This window comes from Polypterus senegalus, chromosome 16 (genome assembly GCF_016835505.1).
Source record: "Polypterus senegalus isolate Bchr_013 chromosome 16, ASM1683550v1, whole genome shotgun sequence".
NCBI classification, from domain to species: Eukaryota; Metazoa; Chordata; class Cladistia; order Polypteriformes; family Polypteridae; genus Polypterus; species Polypterus senegalus.
Window position 1 is genome coordinate 53,173,466 of NC_053169.1, and position 20,791 is coordinate 53,194,256.

Consider the following 20,791-nt stretch of genomic DNA (forward strand, 5'->3'; position numbering starts at 1 on the left):
ACCTTTCCCAGTCCTGCAAACTTTAGCGAAGTGGTTCAATTTACATTTTATACACTGTCTTCCTTTAGCTGGACATTGACTTTTTCCACCGTGTGCTTTGTTTCCGCAGTAGTTGCACTTCTGAATATGCTTGTATGAGTCACTCGCTTCATATTCTTTTGCAGCCTTCTCAATTGTGTAATGCGTTTTTTGTTCAGCTCTCTTTGGAGCTCTCGCTTGTTGTCTGCGTACTGCGTTCAGAGTCAGTTCACGTGAGCTGCTCGGAATACATGCATCGAAGGTTCTCAGCTGTGGTTGTGCTATTTCGTGCGATTTTGCAATGTCCACGGCTTTATTTAATGTTAGCTCAGACCTGGCACTTAAAAGTTTCTGTTGCACTTTCACTGCGTTTGTGCCAAACACTATTCTGTCCCTGACCATCTCCTCCTCGTTTGCATAAGCACAGTCCTTCACCAGCAATTTTAACTCTGTTACAAAGTGATGAAAAGTCTCATTTATACCCTGCTTCTTCTCATTAAACTTGTATCTCGTGCGATCTTGCGATGTCCACGGCTTTATTTAATGTTAGCTCAGACCCGGCACTTAAGTTTCTCTCTCACTTTTGCTGGGATTCATGGTGATGGGTGACGCAACTCCGCCTCACACTGCGACCGAGCTGCAGGCTATGACCGTATATATGTAGGTAAGTAGGATTCAGTTATGACCGTTATGCTTAGAATTTCGAAATGAAACCTGCTTAACTTTTGTAAGTAAGCTGTCAGGAATGAGCCTCCCAAATTTCAGCCTTCTACCTACACGGGAAGTTGGAGAATTAGTGATGAGTCAGTCAGTCAGTCAGTCAGTGAGGGCTTTGCCTTTTATTAGTATAGATAAAAGTACACTTGTTGCGTTATACCTTTGCAAAAGTGTTTATTTTATATTGTAGTAACCACTTGAATGATATCAGATCTGTCTCTGCCACTCTAATGCACGCACAGACACATCCATGTCTGAAAACGCAATGTCATTTGAACATCACCCCCCCTCCAAATCTTGCCCCATCTCAGCATTATGGTGCATGGTACTGGGAACGCAGGCAGACTACTTCTTTTTGGGCACATACACCATCAGTGTGGCACTGCCAGATCTACATACTAGCGTAGAGAATTGCACACATACTGAAGTGACTTTAGCTGCAGGTGGAAGTTCCGATCTCACTTTATGGTGCCAAGCAGAGTTGTGTTGCAGTGCAGCAGTTTATTTACCAGCGAAAGTGACTTGAAGAAGTTGTTTGTTATGGTTCTGCCATTGTACAGAAACAGCTTTATGACCACAGTCTTGAAAAATCTTTTTCCCATGGGACGACTGGGATCTTTTGCTAAATAAGGAGTGGCATTGCACATGTACATGCAAATCTGTTGTTTTTCATACGTTCTGCAGGAGTCTTTTTGTTGTCAAAGTGCAAATGCCGAATTAGTCTGATAGTGGTCACTATCTTCGATTGCCGCTACAACAAATAGTTCTGACCAGGCATCAACCACAAGACCAACTGTGGTCATCGCTGCATTTGTGAAAAGAATGGAGATAAATGCCATCAATTCAGAGAGGGAGAGGCAAGTTTGCTATACCAAGTGAAGGTGACCGAGAGAATAAAACAGAATAAAAATAAAAAAAAAAAACACTAACTTTTACAAATAACAAAAATTTACAACAGCTGTTTCAGGCTTAAATCAAATGTTTGTTTTTATTACAGTATATGATAGTAATAATAATAACAGCTCACTACTCAAAATGAAAAATGCAGGGACAGCAACATGTTAATTGAATAATTTATTTTTCTTTGGTGATATTCTCAAATAAAGGTGCACTTGTTTTGTTATACCTTTTGTGAAAGTATTTATTTGATATTTGAACTTTAGTCTTAACACATACATTTCATGTCAGCATTTTATCATTACTACTATATTACTATATTACTATAACGTGAAAAAGTTTGTTTTAGTTATGTGTTCAACTTTTCTTACCTCGTATTTCCTGTCATGCTACATTTATCCAGATTATTGTAAAAATGGAAGACACATGAAATAATGTATTATTTACCCTATGCAACTCCAGGCTCTTAACACCCAGATAAACAGACTTGAGCTCTGTGAATTTTGCATGTTGCTTCAGCTGCGACGATGGCGGTTGGAATGGCAGGCTTGCTGCTTGTGCTGTTTGACATATTTGCAAAACAAAGACGCTGATGGAGAGGTGCGAAGGAATTTAAGGTGGTCTGGCATTACGACTTTTTTCGTAGGCTTCAGGGATTCTAGTGTTAAAGACAGAAATTTCCAAAACAGTTGTGCTGCTTCTGAAAAATGAGTTGAGCTGGTATACTTGAATACTGTTTATAATTGATTTACACAGTTAAATTGTATGTAACCACACTACCAGAGCATTTTTAGAAAGTGAAATTAAAATGTGCGGTTTAATATTTCACAACTTAGAAATATGCATCCATCCATTTTCCAACCCGCTGAATCCGAACACAGGGTCACGGAGGTCTGCTGGAGCTAATCCCAGCCAACACAGGGCACAAGGCAGGAACCAATCCTGGGCAGGGTGCCAACCCACCGCAGGACGACTTAGAAATAGCAGTAGTTAATTGTTAAATAGTAAAATATTCCACTTCTTAACACATTTTTGTTAAAACAACAGTTATAATGTAACACCTGGCATCCATATACTTCCTTCTTAATTTTAAGCACTTCTGTCATGCCATTTCTGAATATGTGCTTGCTTGAGATTAATAGATTTAGCTCCTGCAGTCTTTTCTTATTGTTTGTACAACACATTTCTGGAATTCACTTAATAGCTCTGTATAACTGTCAAGCCAAGCTTGTAATGTGGAGACCAAAATGTGTACAGTCTTCACATAAGTTATAACACAACACTTAGGTTTGTAGCGGTGCCACATAGTGTTTAAATGTCAGTGCTGTGTGTGTGTCTCGTTTCATTGTCCCATTGACTGCGTGTATGTGTATCAGTTAATGTTGTCCCCGTAAAGGAGGATGGATGATGGGAGGAGTTCACAACCACTAATCTGGAAAGCACCTGTGTATATCAATTAATCAATTACTACTGTCACGGACTATTTAAGGAGAAGAGGAGGAGACGAAGGAGAAACTAGCACGAGAGAGAGAGAGAGAAAAAGAGGAGAACAATATCGCATTCACGATCACAACTTGCCTGCCGAATCATTCCATTGCGCTTTCATCCAGTTTGTTTTTCATTCATCCGGACTGCCTTTCAACCTGCTTGCCGCTGAAGACCCCGGGGTCGAATCATCATTCGCCACACGCCGAGGAATCACGGTGAGGTTGTTCCAAACGCCGGAAATACAAACATTACAATCGCCACTAATCAGTACCGTATTCAGGACATTTATTCACGTATCGGACTCAAGTTCACAATCATTCTGTTTGCTAGCCATTTGTCGTTTGTGTGGTGTGTGTTATATGTTACGTGGACAAGGGAGGGGATTTGTATATATATATTGTCAGTGTTGCTTTGGGATTGTTGGGGTGGAGGAATATTTGGGTGTACATTTGTCTTGTGGCGTGTCTTGTGTCATTTAATACATTTATTCTTGTTTAATTTTACATTCTGCTTATTGTCTTTGCATTTCAAACCGTCGATTGGGGGGAAAGTTTATCTGTGTAAGAGTACGGCTTGGCAGGAAAGGTTCTCAGTTAATTATCCAGGCCACAGGTCTTGGAGGTGTAGCTGCCGGCTGGGAATAAGGGGTCGGCCGTTACAGGTTTTTTCCTTGGCTCCTGCTTTCTATACTTTTCCCAAATTTTATAGAGCATAAGGTGCCTACTAATCAGCCTTCTGCAAATGTAACATTTTTAATCTCAATATTTGAATTGAAAGTGGGGAATACCCAAAACTGACTTCTCAGAGCACAACTTTTACACTTGACTAATACTGAAATATTCTTTATACCATAACACAGTGTTATATGCTTCATTCAGCTCTTATCCTTCTGCTTCCAGTGACCCCAGTTGCTCTTTCTTTTAGTTTGAAGCCTACTATACCATTAGGTACCTTATCAAAAATTTTTTAAAACTTAAGATTAATCATTTTGAATGTTTTGCTATGATTATGTGCTTAATTACTTTCTCAAAACTACTACTCTATATTGCAAAAATATGGACCTCCTCATCTATTGACAAAAAATAAAATTACATATTCTGGATTACCTGTCTTGGACACTTTCTGACTGATACAATGTAAACGGTTCATCTGTCTACTTAATTGTTTTTATCTCTCCTTTACAAGGATAAAGTGGCCACTTGAGTTGTTGGCCCATTAAGGTCTTGAGGTAGGATAATGAACATTTGGGCCATTAGCTGTTGGTACGGGGTGTTGAGTCGAGATGTGACATCTTAAGCATTGCCACTGCGAACAGGAATTTTTAATTGGACTACAGTTTATAGAAAAATATGAATTATCTTGCAGAGGAGGGGATGCTGGCGCACGCATATTGTTGCCACTCTTCCCTGTTATCAACACTTTTCGTTAAAATTTGCGTTAAACTTAAAACTTTTTGCACTTGTTCACTTACTTTTTATTGTATGTATATTAAGCGCCTTGAGCATGGGAAAGGCGCTATATAAATAAAGTGTATTATATGCTAAAAGTCAAAAACAACTCTTAATCCCCAACAAATGACTGAGATTGATTGTGTAAACAGAGTTGGCTAGAGAAAAATAAGACATTCAAATAAATATTTTGCCAAAAGCACTTTTCTTCTTTGACCAGGTATAAAGAATCTTTTTACATTTGGTGGGCAAAAAGCATTTCCTATATCAAAGGTGGCATGAGAAATTAAATCTTTGTATGCTTAGTGCATTACAGTAGAGGCATCCTGTTATTTTGAGTATAGTATGAGAGAAGAAACACAAAGAACCTCTGTCCCAATTGTATCTTGCTAACAGCATCCACTAACATTAAATTTACTTTGCGAGCATTAGGTATAAAAGATAAGAAAAAATATATTTCTTCTCTTGGTTCTCCTTGTCTGTCAGATGCGAGGGCTTTGGTGATTACCAGCTGCTGTTGCTGAAAAGGCCTTAGAGGAAACTGGTTACTTGAATTAGGACGAAGACCTTTTTATTTTAATCTCTATATCTTTAAAGCATGTTTTTTCTGTTTGGTTGGTTGTTCTTTATGTACAGCTTTCATTTTCAAGCCACAGATTTGACATTTGGCACTTAAGTGCTTTAGACCATAAGTCTGTTTTTTGTTATAATTTCAGCCTTGGAACAAGTGCTAGAAATTCTACAGTATGATTAATGAACAGAGAAACTGTGCCACACAGCCTGCTGTAGAATATAACAGTGAGGATACTTGTGTTTTCAACTATTGGCATTTGCCATCAATGCATGAAAACTCTGTAATCAGACCTTTTATATGAGCTTATGGTTTAGCTGGAAATATCCACAGAACAAAACATTTCAATAAAGGTGCAATTTGGAGAAAAACGGTAAACAGAACAGTGTAATGTATCCTTGGAACAACAAACGTTGGAAAACAGCAATAATAAATATCAAAGTACAATACAATACAGTTTATTTTTTGTATAGCCCAAAATCACACAGAAAGTGCCGCAATGGGCTTTAACAGGCCCTGCCTCTTGACAGCCCCCCAGCCTTGACTCTCTAAGAAGACAAAATAAAAACTCCCAAAAAAACCCATGTAGGGAAAAAATGGACGAAACCTTGGGAAAGGCAATTCAAAGAGAGACCCCCTTCCAAGTAGGTTGGGCGTGCGTTGGGTGTCAAAAAGAAGGGGGGTCAATACAATACAGTACAATACATAGAACAGAACAAATCCTCAATCTATACTAATAAAAGGCAAAGCCCTCACTCACTCACTGACTCATCACTAATTCTCCAACTTCCCGTGTAGGTAGAAGGCTGAAATTTGGCAGGCTCAATCCTTACAGCTTACTTACAAAAGTTGGGCAGGTTTCATTTCGAAATTCTACGCGTAATGGTCATAAACTGGAGCTTATTTTTTCGTCCATATACTGTAATAGACTGCATCTCGATGGCCATGGGAGGCGGAGTTGCGTGTCGCATCATCACGTAATTGAGTGCCTGCCCATATAAGGTAAATATTTGCGGGTGAAAGACTGTGCTTAGCATATTCAAAAGTAAAAATATCTGAATCACAAACTGATGTTAATTATATTTTGTCCATGAATACTTATTAAATAATTCCAAATAGTCTGTCCGCTTCCTTTCATAGCTTTTCCGATGGTTGTGCTGCTTCCAGGCATGTATTTTCGTATTAAAGCATTTAACCAATCACATTTCAGCCATCATTTGTTGCCAGGCAGAGAGGACTTTACAATCCGTTGTACAGGCACTCTTAACACAGAATAAATGTCGATTAACCTGTTGCTTCAACCAATCAGATTTTGAGTTGGTGTCAGTACAGCCCTGTAGTAGGCGTATCCCGACATCACCGTATTCAGACCCATTGATTGGATAGAAGCCGCAGGTTCGATTTTCAGCATTAGCTTCGATGGTGATAGAAAGGGACTTTTTGGTGGAACTGGGGCGCACGGATAATCTGTACGACAGAGTGATTGAACTGTTTTTGAGGAAAGGGAGGAGGGTGGATTTTGTTTACAAATAATCCAGATTTTTGGTGAGTAAAATGTAGCAATTCTATCTGCGATGCAGTGGCTCTTTATACTGTATTTCTGCATATTAAGATGGTTTTTATAACCATAAATTAGTTTTTGAGGGGCGGTTCGATTCAGACGGAGCAGTACTGAAGGCCTAGGTGTGAGATGCACGGTTCCGCCAATGGACCAGATGATTTGAAATTTAATGAACATTACAACCCGAAAATAAAAAAAACTGTAGAGAGCCCCATGATTAAATGAACGGTAAAAAAGTAAGAGCGAAGCGATGGTGACTTATTGAGGCAGGCAGGCCAGAGCACAATAGCACGGGGCTCGATGTAGTCGTAAGTCGATCTAAAATGTGCACTCAGATTCGAAAAAATATATCTTTTCAAGTTCTATTTGGATATAAGTAGGTTCTATTTAGTCGACAGAAATATCTTTGATAGGAATGTATTTATGCAGTGATGACTAAATTTAACTTGCATTCCTACCAAAGATATTTCTGTCAACTAAATAAAAATTACTTATATTTAAAATTTAAATAGAACTTGAACAGATACGATAGTTCATAATGCCCACGCAACACTACGTGCACGTAAGAGCGGAAGTCATCCATTTTAACAAGCAGCATATTGCACTGATACGAAATAGCCTGCCCATTTAATTATTTAGGAATGGATAGATAAATTAAGAATTTGTACAAATAATGTTTTTCTGTTTTCTTCCTCGATGTATACTGGCACGCCCAGCAACAGCTGCTCGCACCCCAAAGGGTGTGTGTGTGTATATATACAGTGGGTATGGAAAATATTCAGACCCCCTTCAATTTTTCACTCTTTGTTATATTGCAGCCATTTGCTAAAATCATTTAAATTAATTTTTTCCCTCATTAATGTACACACAGCACCCCATATTGACAGACAAAAAAAAGAATTTTTGAAATTGTTGCAGATTTATTAAAAAAGAAAAACTGAAATATCACATGGTCCTAAGTATTCAGACCCTTTGCTCAGTATTTAGTAGAAGCACCCTTTTGAGCTAATACAGCCATGAGTCGTTTTGGGAAAGATGCAACAAGTTTTTCACACCTGGATTTAGGGATCCTCTGCCATTTCTCCTTGCAGATCCTCTCCAGTTCTGTCAGGTTGGATGATAAACGTTGGTGGACAGCCATTTTTTGGTCTCTCCAAAGATGCTCAATTGGGTTTAAGTCAGGGCTCTGGCTGGGCCATTCAAGAACAGTCACAGAGTTGTTGTGAAGCCACTCCTTCGTTATTTTAGCTGTGTGCTTAGGGTCATTGTCTTATTGTAAGGTAAACCTTCGGCCCAGTTTGAGGTCTTTAGCACTCTGGATAAGGTTTTTGTCCACGATATCCCTGTACTTAGCCGCATTCATCTTTCCCTCGATTGCAACCAGTCGTCCTGTCCCTGCAGCTGAAAACACCCTCAAAAAACAGCATGATGCTGCCACCGCCATGCTTCACTGTGGGGACTGTATTGGACAGGTGATGACCACTGCCTTGTTGTCTCCACACATACCGCTTAGAATTAAGGCCAAAAAGTTCTATCTTGGTCTCATCGGACCAGAGAATCTTATTTCTCACCATCTCAGAGTCCTTCATGGGGTCTTTTAGCAAACTCCAAGATAGAACATTTTTAATGTAGGTAGATCATTTCGACCTGGTCATTTTAAAAGTAGCTCGCAAGCCGAAAAAGTATGGGCACCCCTGCTATACATCATATTTGACCTCCTCCCTATAATTGTGGTATGCCCATATTGACTTGTGTTTCCAGTGCCAGAACATAACCTGTATGCAAGTTGATTGATACCTCATATTATTATTATTATGGTCAGTCAGTAAAGTTCAGTGCATGGCTCATACAGTTCTTTGATGTCACACTTGCCTTTCAAACCATCATGGGGCGCTGGGAAAGCAATGTTTTCCAATGAATACCACACAGCGACTTTTCTAGGTAAATATTCAGCGACAAAGTGAATGCAACATATTTGGTGTAAAACTTGTACATAAGTATATACAGCCTTTGCCATGAAGCTCAAAACTAAGCTCAGGTGCATCCTGTTTCCCCTGATCATCCTTGAGATGTTTCTGCAGCTTAATTGGAGTCGACCTGTGGTAAATTCAGTTGATTGGACATGATTTGGAAAGGCACACACCTATTGGACATGACACACCTGTCTATAAAAGGTCCCACAGTTGACAGTTCATGTCAGAGCACAAACCAAGCATGAAGTCAAAGGAATTGTCTGTAGACCTCCAAGACAGGATTGTCTCGAGGCACAAATCTGGGGAAGGTTACAGAAAAATTTCTGCTGCTTTGAAGGTCCCAGTGAGTACAGTGGCCTCCATCATCCGTAAGTGGAAGAAGTTCGACACCACCAGGACGCTTCCTAGAGCTGGCCAGCCATCTAAACTGAGCGATTGGGGGAAGAAGGGCCTTTGTCAGGGAGGTGACCAAGAACCCGATGGTCTCTCTGTCAGAGCTTCAGAGGTCCTCTGTGGAGAGAGGAGAACCTTCCAGAAGGACAACCATCTCTGCAGCAATCCACCAATCAGGCCTGTATGGTAGAGTGACCAGACGGAAGCCACTCCTTAGTAAAAGGCACATGGCAGCCTGCCTGGAGTTTGCCATAAGGCACCTGAAGGACTCTCAGACCATGAGAAACAAAATTCTCTGGTCTGATGAGACAAAGATTGAACTCTTTGGTGTGAATGCCAGGCATCACATTTGGAAGAAAACAGGCACCGCTCATCACCAGGCCAATACCATCCCTACAGTGAAGCATGGTGGTGGCAGCATCATGCTGTGGGGATGTTTTTCAGTGGCAGGAACTGAGAGACTAGTCAGGATAAAGGGAAAGATGACTGCAGCAATGTACAGAGACATCCTGGATGAAAACCTGCTCCAGAGCGCTCTTGACCTCAGAGTGGGGCGACGGTTCATCTTTCAGCAGGACAACGACCCTAAGCACACAGCCAAGATATCAAAGGAGTGGCTTCAGGACAACTCTGTGAATGTCCTTGAGTGGCCCAGCCAGAGCCCAGACTTAAATCCGATTGAACATCTCTGGAGAGATCTTAAAATGGCTGTGCACCGACACTTCCCATCTAACCTGATGGAGCTTGAGAGGTGCTGCAAAGAGGAATGGACGAAACTGGCCAAGGATAGGTGTGCCAAGCTTGTGGCATCATATTCAAAAAGACTTGGTGCATCGACAAAGTATTGAGCAAAGGCTGTGAATACTTTATTGTACATGTGATTTCTCAGTTTTTTTATTTTTAATAAATTTGCAAAAACCTCAAGTAAACTTTTTTTTGCGTTGTCGTTATGGGGTGTTGTGTGTAGAATTCTGAGGAAAAAAATTAATTTTATCCATTTTGGAATAAGGCTGTAACATAACAAAATGTGGAAAAAGTGATGCGCTGTGAATATTTTCCGTTTGCACTGTATATTAATATTTCATTGTTATATTCCTTCATTAACCTCTGTAATGTTTTCTCTTGTTTCTAAAATACTTTTAAAATTGTTCTTTCTACAGACAGTTGTACAATCTTACAGAAGTTTCATTGAGAGGGTGTGAAGTAAGCAGTGGTGGGAAAGACGATGATATACAGCAGACGGTACCAAGTATCCTTCCTGATTTTTCTTGTCTTTTTTTCTCCTTCTCTGTGCAGATGTCAGTTTTCTTTATTGTGGTGAATTTCTCAGGTTTGTTGTCCATTATTGCCTTACATTGTAATTACAGATGTAATATTGCTGGATTTGTCTGAAAATTTGTTGGCTTCGTGGAGAAATGTTGCCGACATAGTATGTCGGCTCAAAAAATTGAAAGTGCTTATTCTCAGGTAATCTTTTATCATCTTCTGGCTTAGTTTTTCAGATTGTTTTCAATCCCAAACTTGTTTATAATTGTTCAATGTATACAACAGTCAAAATAAATATCTGCACTACATAACACTTGACCAGAACCTCATCATCTGTTTTCTTGCATAGACTTGAATACACACTAACTCTGCACCTTTGCACAATTAGTGCAGAATGTATATATATGGAATGAACAGAATCACCTGTTTCAGGTTTTGTCTACCAAATCAAATTCACATACTGCTTTGCATGTATTTCTTAAAATGATACTTTTTTTTTAATCACTAAGGATTAATCATTTAGTGTCAGCTCCCAGGCAGGAGCAATCCATCTGCAAAATATCTGACAATTACAGCTCATACTTGATCATACTGTACTGTGCTGCTTAAATAATCCCAAAACAGAATAGTTTAAATATCTTTATTATTAGGCAGTGCGGTGGTAACACTGCTGCTTTATGGATGAACTGTCCTGGGTACAGCTACTACACTTGCAATAGGGGCGTTGTATATGTTCGCACCAACCATCCACGTGGACACCTTCCCCGTTGGTGTGCCAGTTAGTGTTGTTTTGCCTTGTAATGTCAGATTACACAACTAAAAATATTAAGATATGACCGATTACACAACTCTCTCATGACCTTTCAGCGTGCTTCTAATTTCTAAAGTATTGCAAGCTCAGTCCATTTTGAAAGTTGGTTAACATGTTGCCTGACAGTGCCAGAAGATGTATGAATATTTTGCACATATGGAGAGTTCAGCCACAGTTGTAGCCCACCTGTTTCCATTCTGTCATGGTATGACAAACATGAGAACTGCACAGACAATACTTTCTTCAATTTGTATAGTTCAAAACAACTATTTTCCTTTCATTGTGGCTGCATTTTATGCATTGTACATGCAGCAGAGCACCCACTGGCTGTCCATTCCTGTGACTTAAGACAAAATTAGATTTGATTATGTCCTCGGGTCAGGCTCCTGCATTTATTGAGTTGCTGAGGATGTCACATTACATGATGGAAGGATTCATGGATGCATGCAGTGACTTTGTAAACGTATATAAATGAAGACTGTACTGAAAATCGCAGGAAAAACAGTGTAATGTGTCATGGCTAAAACCTTCTTTAGCAGGTATAAGACACAAAATATGTATTTGAATATTACTTTAATTTGATTAATACATGACAGTATTGGTCTAAATTCATATTTCTCTTTAATTCTACTTGTCAGTTTTGAAGATTAGCCTTTTCAAATACAAGAACACTCACTAACATACATAACTTTAGAATGTGGGAGTAATCTGGAGAAAATCCATAGCAATGTGAGGAAGATGTGCAGGTGATGGAAATACAACCCCATCACCCAGCAGGTCTGACAGTAGAACTATCAACAGTGTGCCTGGCTGAACAAAAGGAGACCGCTTCAAACATCATGTTTGGATATATAGAGGGATATTGTTTAATGTGTGAAAAAGCAATGGTTGATAACCACTGGTAAGACAAGAAACTGGAGATAAATTAAAATCAGCTATTCATTGTAGACATGCAGCTAATGTTTAGTCAATTATGATTGGAAACAGTCACTCAACATCATACAAGCCAATAGAATGCAGCTGTGTGCCAGGCTGTTACTGGGTATGACATAAAATAACAGAGTCTAAAAAGAAGAAAATTGAAATGCGTAAGGGTATATAGGGTAAATTGGGTGAAATAACTATTTGTATTAATATATGTTTTACTTAATACAACAATGATTTAATGAATGCAATATTAATTGTACTGGTATTTATATTTAGTATTTTATAGTTGTTAATGTCATTTTCCCCAGTATCCTTTATAAGCATATTTCTTTAACTTCATATACATCTGATTTCCTTTCCTTTTGTATCATATGCATTCTTGACAGGAAATATAAACAGAAGGAATGCAAATAAATTAAATTTGTTGCCTCAAAAGGCAATACATTTGGCCAATATTTGGTGTGTGTCATTCTTCTTCTCTTTTTCAGTCAGAACAAACTGGCCATTCCTGAGAATCCTTCTTCACTTGCTCAAGCTTTTGCCAGTCTGAGAGAAATGGCACTTAACAAAGCTTCAATTACTTGGTCCAATGTAAGAAACATATTAAATGATTACACTCTTCTTGTGAATAAAGTTAAATGTGATTTTTAATAATACTTAAATGTTTAAAGCTGGGTGCTGGTAATGTCTTGAAACTTTTTATTATGTTTTGTACACTATAAGCTGCCCCAAAGAACAAAACTTGTAAAACCTGCCTTTTTATGTGGTGGTGAATTTATTAAATGATGTTTTAAATGAAGTTCTAGTGAGCAGGGGCCTCATGTATAAACGGTGCGTACACACAGAACTGTTGCGTACGAACATTTCCATGTTCAAATTGCGATGTATAAAACCTAAACTTGGCGTAAAGCCACGCACATTTCCACAGTAGCTCACACCCTGTCGTACGCAAGTTCTCCACTCGGTTTTGCAGACTGGCGGCACCCAGCGTCAAAGCAATGTTACTGTTCCTGTGTGATTTATCTTTCTTTTTCAGATCCACATTACTGACGGTGCTTTATGAATACACTGAAATTAACCACATATTGTTTATTAGTTTAATGCATCTGGTTGTAATTAACTTGTAACCTATATAATGGTTTCCTCTTGGTTTTGCCATTGTCTTTTCACAGATTGCTGAGCTTAAGTGCTATTTATATTGATTTACATATTTAAAGAGATGTAATTCTGGGAGGAGTTGGGGCGGGGTAGCAGGTGCGTGCACTTGCGTTAATTTTCACACTGATCGGGATTTATGTAGCGGAAGAACGTGGAAGTTTACGTACGCACAGATTCCTGCATTTGGATTTTTCTGTGCATATGCACCACTTTTGTGCTTACATCATGTTATAGTGTGAGTTTTACGCACGGCATTATACATGAAGCCCCAGGTCTTAGGGGCACTAATCCTGTTTCTGATCTCCGCAGGTTTTACAGTGCGCACCCATGTGGCCTGTCCTTGAAGAGTTGTATCTTTCGGATAATGAAATCTGTACTTTACAAAAGTAAGTTCAAAAGATATAGAAGTAGACTGACAGAAAAACACTGAAATGAAATTCGACATTTTCCTTTGCATTATTCACATTAACATTGCTCTTTTTGCTTATTTTGGGGTTTTTTTTTTTGTATCACTTTGTGCAATTCAAAGAGATGTTATGTCTTTTCTTATAGACCCATAAATGTTTTGCAGTCCCTGAAGCTGCTTGATCTCGGTAACAACCGCTTGTCAGATGGGGGTGACCTTTTGGAAATTGCATTTCTTCCCAGGTATGATGTTGTTATATTCAGGGTATGTCGTTTTTGTTTTAGTTAGATGTCTTTTTAGAAGCATGGATTACATGGGCATCACCTGTGGATTGAAATTCATCTATTCATCCATTCCGCTATATCCTAACTACAGGGTCATGGTGTTCTGCTGGAGCCAATCCCAGCCAACACAGGCCCAAGGCAGTAAACAAACCCCAGGCACGGCGCCAGCCCACCGCAGGGCACACACACACCCACCAAGCACACACTAGGGACAATTTAGAATCGCCAATGCATGTCTTTGGACTGTGGGAGGAAACAGGAGCAGCCGGAGGAAACCCACACAGACACGGGGAGAACATGCAAACTTCACGCAAGGAGGACCCGGGAAGTAAACCCAGGTCTCCTAACTGCGAGGTAGCAGTTTTACCAACTGTGAATTTGAAATTCACTGGTGACAAAGTCTTTTGATATATTTTCACTTGCTTGTTGAATAGTAAATCCACCCAAATGCCAAACCATTCACTTGACAGAGGTATCTTCTCCACTGAGCCCCCCACACTTCTTTTTTTTTATTCTTCACCATTCACACTTTGTTCATGTCTGTCTGTTCAGGAGCCACGAATTGGAAGTGCTTTTGCAATTTTTTTTTGTTGTATTTTTTTGCCTTCTGACATCCTTGAATTATAAGTATGAAAATGAAAAACACTGATGGCTGATATTTGGCAGAAAAATAAAATGGGAGATCCTTTTGTTTTTTTTCTTTTTTCCCGTCATTGCTTGTTAAAGGATTGCCACCGGTGCAGGTGGCACATAACAATGTAATAACTCAAAGTGGGTTAAAGAGGAAGAGAAACCTTTCCTGGGCAACAGAAGTGAATTTTTACACACTGGTGTGTGGGAAGGTAGATGCTGCCAGAGAATGGAAAAACTGCATGTATAACACCAGAGGACAAGAGTGGCTTAAGGTTAACAGCATCTCAGAAAACGTCCAACATTTGGGAAGGAGGCCAGCACTTTACAAAAGGCCCACAAAATCAAGGCACACAGATTTTGACTGGGCTTGGGTTGCTTATTTAAGACCAGTAGCCCAAAGAAACCCCTCTTTGAGTGGCTAAGTTGGGCTCCAGGTGCAGCAGGATTCCTAGCCGAGGGTCTTAGTGTCCAAAGGAGACTGTAAAATGCACTTTAAAACTACCTTCACTAGTCTAGTGGAGGGACAGAGGTGAAGACTGATCGGGAGTGTTAAGAAAAAACTAGAGAATAGTAGGTGGGCATTACTGATTTTTCTTCTCTATTTTTCTTTGATACTTTGAGCTCTCCATTATGTGATTTTTTTTCTTTTCCCTGCTTATGTATAAACTTGACATTTTAAGAGGAAATTGGTCTGGTTACAGTTGTGTTATGTGTGAAAAGACACTGGGGTGTTAGATTACAGATAATTTCTGCTGGGAGGCTCAGTGCTATTTCACAATAAATTGTCTGCAGTTCCACTACCTGTCGGCCTGTAAAGTGTGAATGCGTATTGTGTTTAGTTCACAGTAACTTACCTGCAATAGCAAGACGATGTCATTAGTGAGCAAATATTCCACTTTTAGTATGACCATGGTAATGTCCATATATTTTACTCAAATGATGTCATATTTTCTTTGAAATGTCACTTTTGTAATGGATTTGAAAGCTGCAGTAAGAAAATGCGAGATGTATTAATTCTATAACTGTGGTATGCTGTGGGCTGTTAATTAGCTGATATCTTTAAATATTGTTATAGCATCACACCAGTGTTTTGAAGATGTTCAGTTGCATGAATAACCCTATTTAGATTGTTCAGGCTGACTTTTTTTTACCGCGCACACTCCTCATGTAAAACTATTGATTTACTGTTTGGGGAAGCTGAACAAAACATTACTATATAGTAACTTAGTATTTGTTTCTGTGCAACAGCCTTGTGTGACTGGGCATTTGCAGCAGTTCTACACACTGCATTAAGGTGATACAAAAAGGGCACTGCCAATGTCTTTTTTTTTTTATAAACGGACTCCAGTGGTAATTATACAGAGTTATTTCTACAGGAAAAGCAATATTTAACTGAGCATCAATATTCTTTTATTAATATACATGACAAAATCTTATCACATGCAAGGGCAAATGTTTTATAAAGTGGCCTCTCATGGATTTTGTGTTGCTCCTCTCCTCACTAATGCATGCCGTGTCTGTTCATTGAGATGACGGTGCGGTCACTTCTCACATTCCCTGAGGACAGCTAATTGACCACTTCAGGTTCTGGCTTTGTCAGTGTCCAGTTTCATTCACACATCTGCCAAGACTACATGAAAGCTACGTTACGATCATACATCATTTGTAGCATTGTTGGGTCAAATTTTGTTCTGTGCTTGTATGATTTATATGTAGCATGAAAATAAAATAAAATTTCCACATACAAAACCAGCCTTGCAACAAATCATACTTCTAGTTTGAAAGAAATCCATGCAAGCCATCTTCCATCCTAGTTGTGTTTGTTAGAGGGTCCAGAATACTTGCAGTTATTTTAAAATTTGCAGGTTTGAGTATAAAGACCGACTCCACCTACCCTCACCGAATGAAACCAATCTGGTTGTAATTTGGAGGTCTGCAGAGTTTATACACTGTCCAAATCTGTATCTGAATTTTCATGTATTTTAAATTTTTTTACAGTACAATTTTAACATGCTTACTGGCTACATGATTTAAGCCTGTCGCAGATCAAGCGTTAACTGAATACTATTGCACACGAAACACAGGTCATGAGCCTGATCAACCAACCTTAATCCCCTCCCATCTGTCATATATACATACAACCAAGCCAGAGCTGGAATTTTCAGTTTTATTGTAAAGTATTCTTAATGTACTACAAAAATGATGCAGAGCTATTCTCTCGTATAAATGACAAGACACACACACACACATAAGCAAAAAACAATCAATACTCCTAATAAGGAAATGGCAGTTCCACCACGACTGCAGCTAGTAACTTCTCCCGTTCATTTCACATGTCAGCATAATCCATTTTAAAGAGAAGCTCCAGTAAATTACAGTGCTTATTCTGAAGGCCACATTCCAGTACACTGCTGAAGTATTCGTACCAGGAGCCGTCATCTTCTTTCACCACTGGTCCGAATTACCCGAAAAGTTGGAGGTGAGCCTCTCTTCTATTCACAGGCTCAGACTGCAAGCGAATAGTTTCAGATGATGATAATCCCGGCCACAGGAGGTGACATGAAATCCTTTTAAATGCAGCAAGCTATCCCAAACCAAGCTCTGCCCGTTCCTTTGTGTCCCCTGTATGTTGAAATTCTAAAGCCATTTCGACTCTTATCTCAGTGACCTATTTTCTTAAAGGCACACATTGCGGTTAAAAAATACGCACTTTTGAAATTATATGGATGGATAATGTTATCATTAGACTAAACCTTAAGAAACCTCCAGATTAAAGTTATTAGCCTCCGACTATCATCACAAGGTATTATAATAAAAACTTGCCATTGATAGTCTTGTGACATGGCGTGCACAGCAGCAGATTCCTGCATGCATTTAAAAATGTATGATTTCTGTTAGCAGCAAGGAGTGAATAATAAGATGTAGCAAAATGTGTAACTAATACCATAGTAAGTTATAAAATTAAGATAAATTGTTTAACTTGTTTGCAATCTATATTTATTAGTTGTTGATTTGGGCATAAAATATACTGTATAAAGTATATTTGTTTTCAAATCTGGAACATAAGCGTTCTTCTTTTAGTTAGGTTTCGCAGCATTTTAAAATTTAATGAAAAGTCTGGAATACAAGCAGCTTTAATTATCATAAGTGTCTCGATGAATTATTATGGTGTATCATTACAAAGAAACCAATGTGCCAGTAATACAGTATATGATGGGGGCAGCAGTTGGTGGCACAGTGGTTTGTGTTGCTGCCACCTGATGGATCCAGCATCGAGACTCGAAGTCCATGCCGTTTCTGTGTTTCATTTCCACTCCCTCCGTGTGTGTGTCACGTTATTTACTGATTCCAAGTGGGCCCTTTGTAAGTGAACCTGCCTTGCGTTGGACCATTACCCTGTCCAGAGCTGGCTTGCTTTTAGTCTTGCCCACCACGTACGTGGTCCTTTCTGCCCTGGTTACTGCCACACCCTGTTTTGATTTGAAATGTGGCTGTCTCAGAATACCAGTGGAGCACACGCACTGCATGTCACTGATGTGGATACAGTAATATTCTGACTGCTCTGTTCAACTGTTGTATTTCATTTCTGTCATCTCCACCGGACAAGAAAGTGTAGCATAAAGCAGTCCGACCCCAAGTGGCGCCGAGGCCAGGAGGAGAATGTTAGCTGATAAAAGGCTGTCAAACACCAACAGATTTTTGGAATAGTGCTCATGGGGTTGTAGTGCTTTGAGAGTTTTAATTTACTGCTGTCTTTGGGGTTTAATTCTTCCCATTCAAATTTAAGAATTACCTCTACTTCTTGTAGATGTCTCACCCCCTTTTAGTTTCACACAAATACCACTACCATATTAAACAGATATGATTTGAAAGACTTAGTTAAATGCTGTCTAAATTACAGCACACTCCATCATTATTGGGACAAAGACATTTTTCTTGATGTGTCCTTACACTCCATGGTTTTACATTTGTAATCCACAAGTGTGAGTAAAGCGCATATTCTCAGATTTAGAGCACCTTTTATTGACATTTAGTCAGGGATTTTTGGGATTGCTCTGGAGACTTTAATCCTTCATTTGTGCAGGAATAAGAGAGCTTTTGGCATCTTGTCTTGTATGTAAACATTTGATCACCTTTGGAATCTGTTGTTGCTAATTTTCAACATGAGAACCAGAGTTTTGCCAATAAAAGTAAAAGAAGCCATTATGATGCAGAACAAGAATGAAACAATAAGTAAGGGATATCAGCCAGACTTTAGGATTACCAAAAATCATCTGTGCGGAACATTATTAAGAAGAGAGAACACACTGGTGAGCTCAGGAATCACAAAGGGACTGAGACCTCCACTGCTGATGGATGAAGAATCCACGCTATGGTCAAGAAAAAGTCCCAAACGCCAGTCTGACAGATCATACACAGTCTTCAGGGGGCCGATGTGTGTGTGTGTCAGAGACGACTATCGGCAGAAGACGACTTTATGAACAGAAACATGAACTGCCGCACGTTCCGGCCCTCTTCCCGGCAGCGTACATGCCAGGACCCAATCCCCAAGGCCCCACCCATATCCCCATCCGGGGACGGCCGCCCCCATACCCTAAGCCACCAGGCCCACACCCAGACCAACCCAGGGGCATTGCAGCCACTAGGGCCTGTATGGCTGCTTTCCTGGCACACTTCTCTTCATTGATGTTGCGGCTGTTGTTGGCAGTAGGAAAATAAGTTGTAAAGTCCACAGAAGCATCACATCAGCTCGAGTTGAAGCAAATGTTTCCAAACTTGTTGGACAACCCTACAGCAACCCCAAACATACCTGCTGAAGCAGTAAAGAAGTTTTTCAAAGATTAAAACTGGAGCATTTCTTCATTGTTTGTCCTTTTAAATTGTGTTAGAAATATTCATTGCTTCTCAAATACATATAAAAACTAAATAGTTTTGTTTGTCATTGAAATGTGTAAACCTTTGTGCGACCATCACATGCTAACAAACAACTGTGAAGAACATTGTACACCTGTCGATGACTCTTCTTTAGTTCTGTTCAGATCTGCCCATTCTGCTCATACTTGATCTCGAGGAAACACTCAAAATTTCAAATAAATGTTTTTGTTGGCGAGCTGTCACTGTCACTGCCACAGACGCACAGTCTCTTTTATATACAAGGAGTGGTAACTGACCAAATGATTCGCAGCAAATCAAATGAAAAGCTATTGGTGTGACAGCACTAAGCCATCACGTTACAGTGGTACGTGGGAAAGTAAACTCATACAGTAAGAGCAGGCACCGTACATATCATGGGACGCCCTTCATTACAGCCCTTGATTTCTACTCTAAAGTAAAAAGCAGCACAATTAAATACAGCTAAGACATTTAGCAGAAACCAAGACAGGAGGCATCTTTTATAACACCTAACTACTTCCTGTAAAATGATTTCAGAGTACAAACACTGAGATTTTACAAATCCTGCGTAATCCTTTTTTTCTTTGTTCTCAAAAGGTTCTGTTGCGAGTAGTTCGTTTGCTCATGCAATTACTTTGGTTATCCAGTTGGTTTTCCTCAGATTACAATGATGATACGTTGTAAAGAAAATCATAAACGGTTTGTTGCAGTCTTTGCTCTAATTCAGCTCTCCATTCATAAAAGGCTTTGAAGGAAATTCTCACTAAGTATACAGAACAACATAATCATTTAAAATAACAGCATTCTGTCACCACTAGCACACGAGCAGGGAAGCGTTCACCTAATGACTGCTGCCGCAGGAGAAGTGTGGAATCTGAGGGCCAATTACACCTTTAAAGTCACTTGCTTAGATGTAAAGGAGCAGGAAAAAGGACAGGAGTGAAGTGGACATTTACTTAATCACAGTGAGTCACAGAGCATGATGGAGTGGAGGAGACGCCAGTGGACGCTCATAAAGGACGAGCTAATCTCCTTTATACCTTGTGACCTGCACTCCAAGTAGGTCTGTGTTGGGATATTGAAATTATTAGCAGTACGGTCTTAACACTTGTCTGTCTGATTTCAGATTGGAAAAACTAATACTGTCAAACAACCAGCTCTCCAGTGTGTGTTTTAGTGATGCCCAGCCAGGTGAGAACCACAGCAGAACTCCACTTCTTTTTCCTTATTGTAAAGAACGCACGGTCATGGCCTTGAGTGGTCATGAATTGGTATTTAGTAACAATGCCATGTTGGTATTTTGTATCTGTGTTTTAATGTCTCCATGATAATATTAGGGAATAATTA

General features: G+C 39.5%; 1 protein-coding gene across 1 annotated transcript in view; it reads left to right on the forward strand.

The window, feature by feature from the left end:
• Nucleotides 1-20,791, forward strand: part of tbce (tubulin folding cofactor E) — a 54,408-nt gene that overhangs the window by 26,501 nt on the left and 7,116 nt on the right. The window contains exons 5-10 of the mRNA XM_039738117.1: nt 10,227-10,315; nt 10,434-10,533; nt 12,559-12,661; nt 13,538-13,614; nt 13,781-13,876; nt 20,571-20,635. Coding sequence (XP_039594051.1) covers nt 10,227-10,315; nt 10,434-10,533; nt 12,559-12,661; nt 13,538-13,614; nt 13,781-13,876; nt 20,571-20,635 — 530 coding nt within the window. The remainder of the gene's footprint in view (nt 1-10,226; nt 10,316-10,433; nt 10,534-12,558; nt 12,662-13,537; nt 13,615-13,780; nt 13,877-20,570; nt 20,636-20,791) is intronic.